General features: G+C 43.9%; 1 protein-coding gene across 1 annotated transcript; it reads left to right on the top strand.

The window, feature by feature from the left end:
* The first annotated feature begins 2,602 nt into the window (after nucleotides 1–2,602).
* On the top strand, nucleotides 2,603–9,456 carry MED28 (mediator complex subunit 28). Its single transcript, XM_010973016.3, has 4 exons — nucleotides 2,603–2,789; nucleotides 6,976–7,042; nucleotides 7,688–7,800; nucleotides 9,113–9,456. The coding sequence occupies exons 1-4, from the start codon at nucleotides 2,631–2,633 to the stop codon at nucleotides 9,308–9,310; spliced, it is 537 nt and encodes a 178-aa protein (XP_010971318.1). The 5' UTR covers nucleotides 2,603–2,630; the 3' UTR covers nucleotides 9,311–9,456.
* The last annotated feature ends 2,363 nt before the right edge of the window (nucleotides 9,457–11,819 follow it).

Genomic DNA, 11,819 nt, shown 5'->3' with positions numbered 1-11,819 from the left:
CCCAGGCAGTCTGCCTCCAGAGCTGGCATTCTTAATTGTTGTAATGCTTTCTTTCAGTTCAGTGACTTGAATGGATGTGGAATTTATTTGAAATACTGAAATAAGACCACAAAAGGGACTGTCAATGGGTAAACTATTTGCTTACCACCTGAAACTACAACCAGTAAAAATTCCATTTGTTCAGATTAAGAAGAAAGCTTTTCCCTTTCCACATTTGTATTGTGTAAATCAAATTACCCACAAATAGGATCTATGTCTTTTTTCTTTTAAGACTTTGAAAACGTTTGACAGGGAAAGCTCTTTATTGGAGATATTTTTAATATTTAATATTTTAAAAACTTGACATATAAGAGGACATTATGTGCCTAAACTGGCTTATACAGAAGGAATGGCAATGGATATGCATATCCATGTTATTTATTAGCATTAAAATCAGGCAGGAAGAGTGTGTAAACGCAGGTTCCTCTGGGTAAGCGTATCCTGAAGCTACTTCGGCAGGAAAGATGGAAATGGAGAGGTGGAACTACCGGCTTGTGAAGGGAAACTAAAAAATTTTAGATTTCTTCTGTGTGAGTCAGAAGACTAGGGATTTGACAGAAGGCATTCTATCAAAGACTTTTTATAAATAAAACAACAGTAGAACTCTTGTATTTACTAGAGTGTGGGAAACAAAAGGTATGGGTTAGCCCTGGATTCTTGGGCCTATCTAATCTGGCTGAGATGAAATTTAGTTGCCATTGCAAGTGTCTGGCTACCAAGTATTCCACAAACGCTTGGCAGATCCTTAGAACCATGCTCCAGAGGCAGGTGGTACCATCTGCATCTGTCATCAGTGAAGACAAAGCATGGCTTGGAGAGGCATGGCTTTCGAAGAGCACCAAATCCAAAACAGTGGTGGATTAGAACACTATACCTGAAATAGGAAATTCAAAATTCAAGCAGCCTCACGGTTCCACTCCACTATTTTTGGGTTCATAAAAGTTACATTTTTAATTAAAATATTATTTATGTTAACATATAATGGGCCTATTTTTAAAGTAATATATTTTTAAAATACTCGGTTTTAATAGGCAAATATTTTACCTATTTTTTTAATTTGATAGGTAAATATTGCCCGACATACCCCACAAAAACAAAAATATTTGGAGTCCAACAATTTTTTAGGAGTGTGAAGGGGTCCAAAAAAGTTTGAGACCTGCTGCAGTAACTACTTCCTTCTTGGCATTCCATTTTTGTTCAATTAACAAATATTTATTATGTCTACTTTATGCCAGGCACAGTTCTGGGTGTTGGGAATACAGGTGAAACAAAACAGGCAAGCACTGATTACACAAAGCTTGTTTTCCAGTTGATGTGTTGTGTGTGTGTGTGCAAGGCAACTTAAGTCAATGAAGAAGAAAAGTAAACAAGATAATTTCAGGTAACTGTTTAAGTATTGTAAAGAAAATCAAACAAACAGGTTGAAGTGGCTGTGAGTGTGGGTCTAATGAAATTGATGCTGTGCAGGTGACTTCTGATTTGAGATCTGATTGGCAAGGGGAAGACTCTGATTTTTCTCTGCTTCTGCCCTGCCCTGCTGGCTTTTCTGTAGCTCCTTACATATGCCAGGCAGGTGCCTTCTTCAGCACCCACCCCCCAAACCCGGTCTAGAGAACTTTCCTAAATGAATTTTACTCCAGTCACTCCAATGCAGATCTCCTCAGAGAGGCCTCCATCACCCATCTCAAATCCGTCACTAGCCATTCCCTTACTGGACTTCATTATTCTTGGCACTTCTCTCTACATGACATTGCTCAGCATATGTATGTGTTTATCCAGCTCTCACAAAACAACAGTAAAATCCCCAAGGGCAGAGACTTAGAAGTGATCGCTGTAACCCTCAGATCATTAAACAGAGCCTGGGACAGGGAAGGCTCAACAAATGTGGTGGATGATAACTGTAAAATTAAATACGGTGAAAAAAATGTTTAGCTCTGAAAAGATGAATAAGCAAGAGTTAAAAAAAAAAAAAAAGACTAGCATAGTGACTTTCCCTGTGATGTAACCATAAATATCTAAAGCGAATAGTGCCCGGCACAGAGAGAGAGGGAGCCTCAACAATGTTAATCTTTTTCATTACCTGTCTCTCCCCAGAGAGAATTTAAGGCAAATATTTCCTGTTTATTCCCGCTACACCCACGGGGACCGGATTAGTGACAGGTACACAGTAAACTCTCAGTAAATGTTTGTGGATGGATGAGTACCTCCCTTCTTCTATCAACGGGAAAACCGAGCCCAGGGAAAGCGCCAGGGCCCGTCATTTCAACAGTTAAGGGCAAAGGCGGGGCTGGGAATATCCTGACTCCCGCGCGAGGGCTCGCTCCACGGTAGTCGTTGAGTCTCCTCTCCACACTGCTGTGTCAAACGCTATTAAAGCCTTCAATTGTCAAATTAAGAAAAAAATAATAATAAAAGCCAGGAGACCTGCGTGTCAGGAAAGAAGAGGGGACGAGATCACCGAATAAGCGGCTTCCTGTGCTGCGCGACAGACGCCTAGGGTCTCAGGGCATCGTCACGTGGCTGGGCATGTCACGTGACCCGCGCCGCCAGCTCCGCGCAGGCGCAGTGGATCTCTCACCGCCATTTTAGAAATGGCGGCTCCGCTGGGCGGTATGTTCTCCGGGCAGCCACCCGGACCCCCACCACCCCCGCCGGGACTCCTAGGCCAGGCTTCGCTTCTTCAGGCCACGCCAGGCGTCCCGAGAACTTCTAACAGTACCTTGGTGGACGAGTTGGAGTCATCTTTCGAGGTAAGATGAGACGTTGGCGTCTGGGTTCCCGGGCTCCCTTCTTTCCTGAAACGTACGCTGCGCGTGCGCAGGTATCCCCTTCCACAATCACTTCACCCGGTTTACAAATGGGGAAATAGGCTCAGACAACGTAAGTCGCTTGCTTTAGTCTCTTTTTTGCGTGGTGGCGGGAGTTCTCTGCTAGTCCGCTGGCGGAGATGCGTAAACTGATTGGCAGGTGTCCTCCAACTGTGGGACCCTTCTGGGTTCCAGTGGGTTGTTCCTGCCCCACCCCATTCTTGGTCGCATCCCTGAGTACCCTTTCCCGCGTCCCTGCGTGTTTAGTACGGGCTAATTGTTTCCCGAGCGTAGCCATCCCCTGCTACGTCCCGTATCATTTCCCCTGGGCTCCACCCTTAAACTGTCCTAGAGTAATGGGACTTTTGGAACTGAAATGGACTTATTTGAAAGTTACTGTGCGGAAAACGGTACTAAGGGCTGAGGAAGGAGGAAAGCTGGTGGGTAGGGAGTGAGGCAGAGGTGACCCATATTCAGAGTTCTGCTCAAGCAGTTAACCCTATAGCGAAAAAGACGGAGAATAAGGAGAGGAAAAATCAGTGCTTCAAAATAGGGTGGCTTCCAGACATCTCTAAAGTGGAAGATGAGCCATTAATGTTTGGAAATAAAATAACTTGTAGTTGGAGTTACCTTCTCTACATTTCAGATCCTAGTCGTGGAACTTTTATACTGTATATGTGCAGGAAAGAAGGGAGCCTGTATGTATGCACAGTAGTACATAAATAGAGCTTGTAAGTGAACGCGGTATTGGGGATGCATGGACAAAATGCTTTTGTTGATACGGGGTTACAGTCGAAACTTTGGAGATAACTGATTTAAAAGATACAGAAATACGTTCTGCCTGGGAAAAAGATGAGACACCTTTCGGGTGGTGCTAAGCTGTAAAGGAAAGGGACAGGTAACCTTTAGAGCAGCATCTAGCTTTGAGGTGGTGTGACCCTCGTCAGGAGCGCTTGCTGAAGGACTGGCCCTGTAGAAAGAAGTCTTGGGCAGAGCTGACCAGCGGCCCGCTAATGCTTAAAATCCTTCAGCGGCTGCCTGTGGCTGTTGCAGTAAGACCAAGAGGCTCTGTCGTGTCTCTAGCTCTGCGTGTTCCAGTCTCTGCACCAGACCCATTTCTTCTTACTCTGGCCACAGGAGACTTTTTCTGCACGTGTCCTTTGTTTTCTTTTTTGGCTTCTGGGTCCCTCCTTCAGCTCACCATCACTTCCCCATTGACCCTGCCCTGCCTCTCTTTGTAGCACTTACACTATACCAGGCTCCATGAAGTCAGAGACCACCTGTTTTGCCTCCTCTCATTGTATCTGTGGTGCTAATCCAGTGGTGGTAGATAGCAAGTGCTTCATGAATATTTGCCAATCAGTGAAGGAGCCTGTTGTGTGTCAGGCTCTGTCCTGGGCGCTAAGAATATGGAGAAAACAGTGCTGGCCTTCAGGGAGCACGTGACAGTACGGTGGAGGAAACAGATGGCAGACCGTTGCCATGCTGCGGGATCAGTGCTCTGACACAGGAAACCTGGGATGCTCTGAGAGCACATCTGGGCGTGGCTGACAAAGAAGGCTTTCCGGAGAAGGTGAAACCCGAACGGGCATTTGGAATTAGCCAGGTGAAAGGGAGTGGAAGGGGTGCTCCCTGGATCCCCCACCTGGTCTTCTCTCAAGGCTCAGCTCAAAGCCCATTTTCGTTTCCTGTTTCCTCCCTCATGGTCTGTGTGGACTTCTATTCCATAACCTCCAGTGGCTCATTTTTCAACCTGCTTCCCCCCTTTTTATTTCTGTTTGGATGCCACCCCTGTGGTGACTAGCTTTCTAGTTGCTCCAGAAGTGATCTTTGATGGAAAGTTTGTTGAGATCATGCACTTTCATTGTGGAGGGAACCTTAGAGACCATCTCCTTCTCTCCTGGATGGAGAAACTGAGGCTGAAGAGAGGGAAATAACATGCCCTAAGCCAAACTCTTGCTTTGTGGAAATGAGGACTAGTATTGGGGCCTCCTTACTGTCCAGGCAAAGGCTGTGTCCTGGGCGTACTTCTAAAAAGCATTTCCTTTTTGTAGACCACCAAGTATTTTCTTCTCCACCCAACTGTTCGGCTAGCTTGTGTATTTTCTATACATTTCTGAATAAATATCTCAAAAACTCATTTTCACTTCTGTTGCAAATGAAAAGTTTTAAGTCAGAATAGTTACAGTCAAATGGTGCATCATCCAGAACATTGCCCAAAACAGTAATGATACAAGTATGTAATGTTTCCTCCCTCTCGTGTACACATACAACTACAACTTAGATATAGTTGAGGTCATCAGTGTCTTGCTAGTCTGGGCGATTTTTTTTATTTTAATTGAAGTTTAATTGATACACTAGTTTTAGGTGTACAGACTAATGGTTTAATATTTGTGTATATTGCAAAATGATTGCCACAGTTAAGTCTAGTTAATATCTGTCACCATACATAGTTAAAAAGGATTTTAACTGTGCTGTACATTACATCTTTTGACTTATTTATAACTGGAAGTTTGTACCTTTTGGCACCCTTCACCCACTTCACCCACCCCATCTTCTGCCTCTGGCAACCACCACCGTGTTCTGCTCATCTTTGAGCTTGTTTTTGTTTTGTTTTAAGGTCCACATTTAAGTACGATCATATAGTATTTGACTTACACCCTCAAGGTCCATCCATGTTGCAAATGGCAAGATTTCATTCTCTTTTTAATGGCTAAATAATACTCTGTTGTATATATATACCACAACTGCTTTATCCATTCATCCATTGATGGACACTTAGGTTGTTTCCGTATACCTTGACTATTGTGAATAATACTGCAATGAACGTGGGGGTGCAGAAATCTTTTCAAGTTAGTGTTTTTATTTTTTTCAGCTGAGTATCATTCATATATATTTATTTTATTTATTTGTTTATTTATTTACTAATTAAAGAGGGGAAGAAGGAACTAATTCTGAAATCAGGTTTCCTCCCACCCTGTCTGGTGGCCCTGCTGGTTCTGGGGGAGCAGCCCCAGCTTTCTTTGCCAGTTTGTGACTGGTTGGCTTTCTGGATGAGATGTTTTCAAGGAGCCACCGGTTTCACAATGCAGGTGTACCCCACCTACATGTCAGATCCAACAGGAGTCACCTTTCAAAGTAATACACAGAATGGGCAGTCTTTTTTGACTTCTTGACTGTTACAGGATTTCTTCAGGGGAAATCCTTTGATTTTTTTTTTTCTTTGTAGATCAGATGGGGGCAACTGCAGGCAGGAGAAGGGCCTTTTTCACATCTGATTGATGGCCTGAATTTGGGCCTAAACTTGCCTGCCTCACACCAAATGTAGTTTGCTTACTAGCAGGTCTGTGCTTTCCTGAGGTTTGAGGTTTCCTTTCTGAGTCCTGCTCCCCAGCTCCCATCTGGCTCTCTTTCTGGCCCTGCTGCCCTGCAGTAGCCCTCCTTTGTGCATTTCCTGAGAGTTGCCCATGCACAGAACTCCTTGGCTGAATCCCTCTTTGGGACTCATTTGTCTGTGTGACACCACCTTCTCTTAGGCCATCCAGTCAGTCATGAACATGTGTTGAGCATTCACTTTGTGCCAAGCAAAAAGACAGGCAAAATTCCCACCTGCTAGTAGGGGACAGCTAACAGTGTGGACTGAAAGAATGGCACGATGTCAGTTAATTGAGTGAAAAACAATAAAACAGGGCTTGAGGATAGAGCATGAGCAGGAAGAGTGCCATTTAGACAGAGTAGACAGGGATGGCCTCAATGAGGAGGTGACGATTGACCCGAGTCCTGACTGGGTGATACAGGTCATCAGAGGGAGGGGCTGCGGATGGGACTGGAACGGAGATCCAGGCCTTGGTGAGACAGTGGGGGCAGGAGCAGCAGTAGGAGAGACCAGATTTGGGGGACAGGCAGCAAATACCGGCTGCCTATTGGCCGGCTCTCCCTCTGTGGGCCTAATGGGCTCAATTTACCAAGTTTCTTCAGTGACATAATGTCACTAATTAAGAGGGGAATGCAAACCCAGGAGCTGTCAACTTACTGAGTGACATCAAGAGAAGTTATTTCTTGCTCTGAAGTAAGAGTCTTGATGTGTGAATGACATTTTTTTCTTTTGTGATATGTTTTGATCACACAGGCTTGTTTTGCTTCTCTGGTGAGTCAAGACTATGTCAATGGTACAGATCAGGAAGAGATCCGAACTGGTAAGAATTCCTTCTTTGGAGACAATGTTCTTGCCTTCAGCAAGATTCCTCATTGCTCATTTGACACTTGATGTGTTTCATTCCCGCTGGTATCCTAAGAGAACTTTTCCAGGGAATAAGATTTATGTAGTCAATCTATATACTCCTGGTTCTTTGTTCAGTTTATAAACTAAGATGTTACGTCACTCACCATGAGCCACTTACAGTGAGCTTTTCACATCTGTACCAGAACAAAGACCAGTAGTGTATGCTGCTTTTTAAAACGCTAAGGTTTGTGCTTCCCCCTCTTAACGCATCCAAGTTCTCTCCCCAGAGATGCTTCTGGTTGCTTTGTACTGTGTTTTAAATGTTCCGTTTTAACTGGAAATCATGATGCTAATTGCTGAATCTCTGGATTGTCTTTCTTCAGAAGAACTTTTGTATTGCAGTTAGTTCTCTTATTCACCTGATAAAAGCACAGATTATCAGCTGTTTAATGTTGTTTAACACATAGAGGTTGGGGGTCAGTATTATTGAGGGAAGGATTAAAATCCCAGATTATATCTATGAGAATGTGCTGTTTTGATATTCTGACTGTTCATTTATGAGGGAGATATATGTGTCTAGTGTTTTTCTTTATTTAATATTTTGATCTTTTTTTCTAAGGTGTTGATCAGTGTATCCAGAAATTTCTAGATATTGCAAGACAGACAGAATGTTTTTTCCTACAAAAAAGGTTGCAGTTATCTGTCCAGAAACCAGAGCAAGTTATCAAAGAGGTACGAGCTCGGTTTTCCCCCCCAACTTTTAAGGAAGAGCAGATGTCAGAATCCCAGTCATGCTTCAGCTGAGAGGCTGCATTTGCCCACTAGGTGTAGCGGGGCTTTGTGGCTTGAGTGTGAGGTGGTGTTGCTTGTCCGTGTTCATGACAACCTGGGCAGGTAGTGGAGCTGGGTGGTAGGGGTGGAAAGCGGGGCTTCAAACAAGCAGCTGGCTGCCCTTGTTTCATACACTGGCTTTCATGGAAGATTTTTCTTTTAAACAAAAAAGGTTCTACTGCTTGAAAAGATGTGAAAAGCCATTGAATGTAGATGGTAAGCTCATTTTGGACAGGAACTGATCTGCATGTCCCTGGTGCTTTACACACAGGAAGGACTCTGGCAAATTTTGTTCAAGAAGTCAAAAAGTAAACGTTCTGTCTCAGAGTTCTTGAAACTCTGGATTTCATTTATCACAGTTGTTTGAAACCGGGGTATTTGGAAGTGTGTTGGGGTAGCCAGTAATGGCATTAGGGGGTTGGGCCAGGGCCTGCCCCTTGCAGTGTGGAAGACGGAAGTCTCTTCCTGCCCCAAAACTCCAGTGATGACCCCAGTGAGAAACACTTAAGTTGGGATGATTGGGTTGTGTGGTTTTGTTTTTGTTTTTTTTTTTTTTTTTTTTTTGCAGTTTTGAAGTAACTGTTCTCACAATCTGAGTAATTAGTCAAAAATGTTCTTTTTATTCATTGATACCAGCTGTTGAGAAGGTGCTGCTCTTACAGGTCACCATAGCAGATCATTTCCTGCTTTGAATACCTGAGTAATGATCTAGGTGTGTTCAAGGGAGGTCTTAATACAGAATTTTAATATTGGTGTTCATGAAAAAACTCATTAAAATGAGGTTTTAGCACTTTATAAACTGAAGTGCTAGAACAGTGGTTGTAGAGTCTTTTAAACAGTTAACATGTGTTTCAGATTGTCAGTGTTTTAGATTCTCAGCAGTCACCTTTGAACAGAGATACTGGGGGTCTGGGGACCAGGATGGGAAAGAGACTGGTTTCTTTTTGGCTACACTTGGGGACTTTGGAATTTTGTAACTTGTGTATGAATTATTAAAAGAAAGTGGATTAAAAATAAAAACTCAGTGTTAAGCAGCCACCTTTCATGGGAAGAGTTGCTTTGGGTTATTCATATTATGCAGCCAAACAGTTAATGGGCTTGGTATGGTTTAGTTGAGTCTTTGTTTTGAATTTACTTCTTAATGCTCTTAACTAATCAGGAACTGTGTTCATTCTTCATGAGTTTTGTCTGACTTCATTGCTTTCATTTGTAGGATGTCTCAGAATTAAGGAACGAATTACAGCGGAAGGATGCTCTGGTCCAGAAGCACTTAACAAAACTGAGGCATTGGCAGCAGGTGCTGGAGGACATCAATGTGCAGCACAAAAAGCCAGCCGAAATCCCTCAGGGATCCCTGGCCTACCTCGAGCAGGCGTCTGCAAACATCCCTGCACCAGTGAAGCAGACCTGAGGAAAAGCCAGCCAGAGAGTGAGCTGGCAGATGAGTCAGCCCAGACACGGTTTTGCCAGACATCAGTTCTTGTAGACATGACATGTGGGGAGAGCTCTGCCAGAGAATGGGGTGATTTCAGTTTTATGCTCCCACCTAAAATTTTCCCCTATTTTTATAAGCGTTATTTCTCAAGTACTTTATAAAATATGTGTTGCTTTGGTAAAACCAAGTATATTGTTTTGACTTTAGCAAAGTTTAGGCTGTTAAAGTGATGCCACTTACATATTCCTTTTTATGTTAATTTACCCTTCAGTGGCAGTATGTAAAAATACATAAGTTTGCTGTTTCAATACTTTGAACTACCTCAAGAAGAGGAATCTAATGTAACAATGTTTGTAATGCTTCCAGAGCCTCAGAATGATACTTTGTAAATAGGTTAGTGTAGTGTTACCATGCCACAGTGAGTGCTGTGGTGATCCAGTAGTGCCCTTAGGTCGATGTTGACTTTTGTTTGGGCTAAGTTTGTATTTGTGTAGTGTTTATTTACTTTGAGGGGAGGGGCATGGTAGGAGCAGCGACATGCTTAATTGTGTACATTGTGTAGTAATGAGTCGATTTAAGGAACGGGGCAGACCCTGTTCTCAGTAGCATGACAGCTGGGGCACAAGTGAAATATGAGGGTTAAAGCTGGCTGTGATCATCTCTGAGTTTTGAGTTTTGCTTTGTGTTTTTAGAGCATAACTTTCCATTGAGGGAGGTTCTTGCTAATGAATGGTGTCGATTCCAAGGGACTGGGGCCTTGGGGGTGGGAGGGTGGGCTGCAGGGTGGCCTTGGGGACTTCCATGTAGAGCATGTAGAGCCTCAGTGTTTGGGAAGATAGTTTACCCTCTTGTTGGTCATACAGGCCACCTCGGATTTTCTCTTGAACTGCTGTTGAAAAATACAGACCAGCATTGTGTCTGGCCCTCATTGGATGAGGATTTCCTTTCTCTGCTGTTTGCAATCTCTTATTAGATTACATCCCTTCACCCTAAACTAGTACTCCACTGTCTTCTGAACAGGCAGTAGTTCTGTGACTCGATGTCTTGGCTCCCTTTATTTTCTCCAGCTTTGGAGAACCCTCCCCACACGCCTTGACATCCACTCAAGTTCCCATCTGGCCTGGACGTCACGGAGTCTGCAGCCTCCAAAGGCCCTCTCCATTGCATGCCCAGGGCACAGGACTTCTTGTCCTTTTACCAGCCTTGCTTGGCTTTCCCTCTGGGGTTAGTGATTGTATCTGCCTCTGTTCCTCTTGAGAAGTAGGCATTATTCCCATCTGAATATACAGGGGGGATTATTTATCTTTTATACATGATACTTATTACTCATTTGTGTGTGTATGTGTTATGGTACACAGCCTGAAGCCAACAAATCCCCTCATTCAGAATGTTACAGTTTAAACAAAGCTTTTAAAAGTTGTTTTTAATCACATTAATATTTGAAAGTTGTTAATTTGGTCATCTCATGCCAATCGCTTTGGGTTTCTTGATTCAAAACATAAACTAAACTGAGTTTTAGGCATCCTTTCGATAGTGAAGAGGTTCTTGATAAAAAGTTGGGGAACTGTTCTATTTGATGCTTAGTAAAAATATTTTGAACTAATGTATGTACCAGTTATTGCCATTTATTTATTAAATTCAAGAGTTTTCTGTCAAATAAATAACTATTTCAATCTTGTCTATAAATATCTTTTTCCTTTTTAGTGCCATCTTGCTGGTTGGTGAACATAGAAAACCCTCTGGGCTGCTGTCTCCTTCAAGGAGAAAATAAACTAGCCATCAGCTGGGATTGCCCTTGCCTTCCCTCTGGGAGTGACACACCCCACATCTGCAGGGCATCTTACTTCCCCTTCCTGTTCCATCTGCTGAAGTGCTTACTCTGTATAAGGCCAACCTTCCTGCAAGTGACCTGGGTCTAGGCCAGTCGCCTTCTCTAGGGCTTAACCCCCTGGGGGATCTTTGCTCCCCACGTCACAGTCTGCAGGTCACTCCCTACAGCCCACAAGCATTCTTGACCCCTGGTTTTCAGCGTTTCCTGCGATGTTCCCTGCCCCTCATTCACAGTCTCCGGCTCCCCTGCTCCCCTCCCCTCCCCCTCCAGGCTTGTGATGTGTGACTCCACGGCTCCGACTGCTTGTGACAGTTACAGCCCCTTTGCTGTGACACTTCATCATCTTTATTGGAACTCATTCTCTTTAACACGTCTTCCCTTTTCTCCTTCCTCTTCTGCCCAACCTCCAAACGTTGACATTCCTGAGGGCTTGGTCCGGGGTTTCTGGAGGCCATGACAAGACCCCTGCTTGGTTCTCCCTTGGAGAGAGACACCGCGGGGAGCGCATTTACCCAAAGCTTCTGCCTTGGGGGATCCGCCGCAGCGTTCTCACGGAGGCCGTGCTCTCCCTGGGTGTGACCCAGCACAGTCTTCCCAAATCTTCCTCGGCCCTCTCTTCACAGGTGTCAACTGTGCATCCAAGTCTGAAGGCTC

This window comes from Camelus bactrianus, chromosome 2 (assembly GCF_048773025.1).
Source record: "Camelus bactrianus isolate YW-2024 breed Bactrian camel chromosome 2, ASM4877302v1, whole genome shotgun sequence".
In the NCBI taxonomy this organism is placed as follows: Eukaryota; Metazoa; Chordata; class Mammalia; order Artiodactyla; family Camelidae; genus Camelus; species Camelus bactrianus.
Note: the sequence above shows the minus strand (reverse complement) of the source record. Positions and strands in the feature narration are given on the sequence as shown.

Bases quoted from the DNA above. Each gene is read 5' to 3' on its own strand.
- MED28 (XM_010973016.3), top strand. From the start codon at position 2,631: ATGGCGGCTCCGCTGGGCGGTATGTTCTCCGGGCAGCCACCCGGACCC. The intron at 7,043-7,687 runs GTAAGAATTCCT...TTTTTTTCTAAG, and splicing joins TCAGGAAGAGATCCGAACTG to GTGTTGATCAGTGTATCCAG. The intron at 7,801-9,112 runs GTACGAGCTCGG...TTTCATTTGTAG, and splicing joins CAGAGCAAGTTATCAAAGAG to GATGTCTCAGAATTAAGGAA.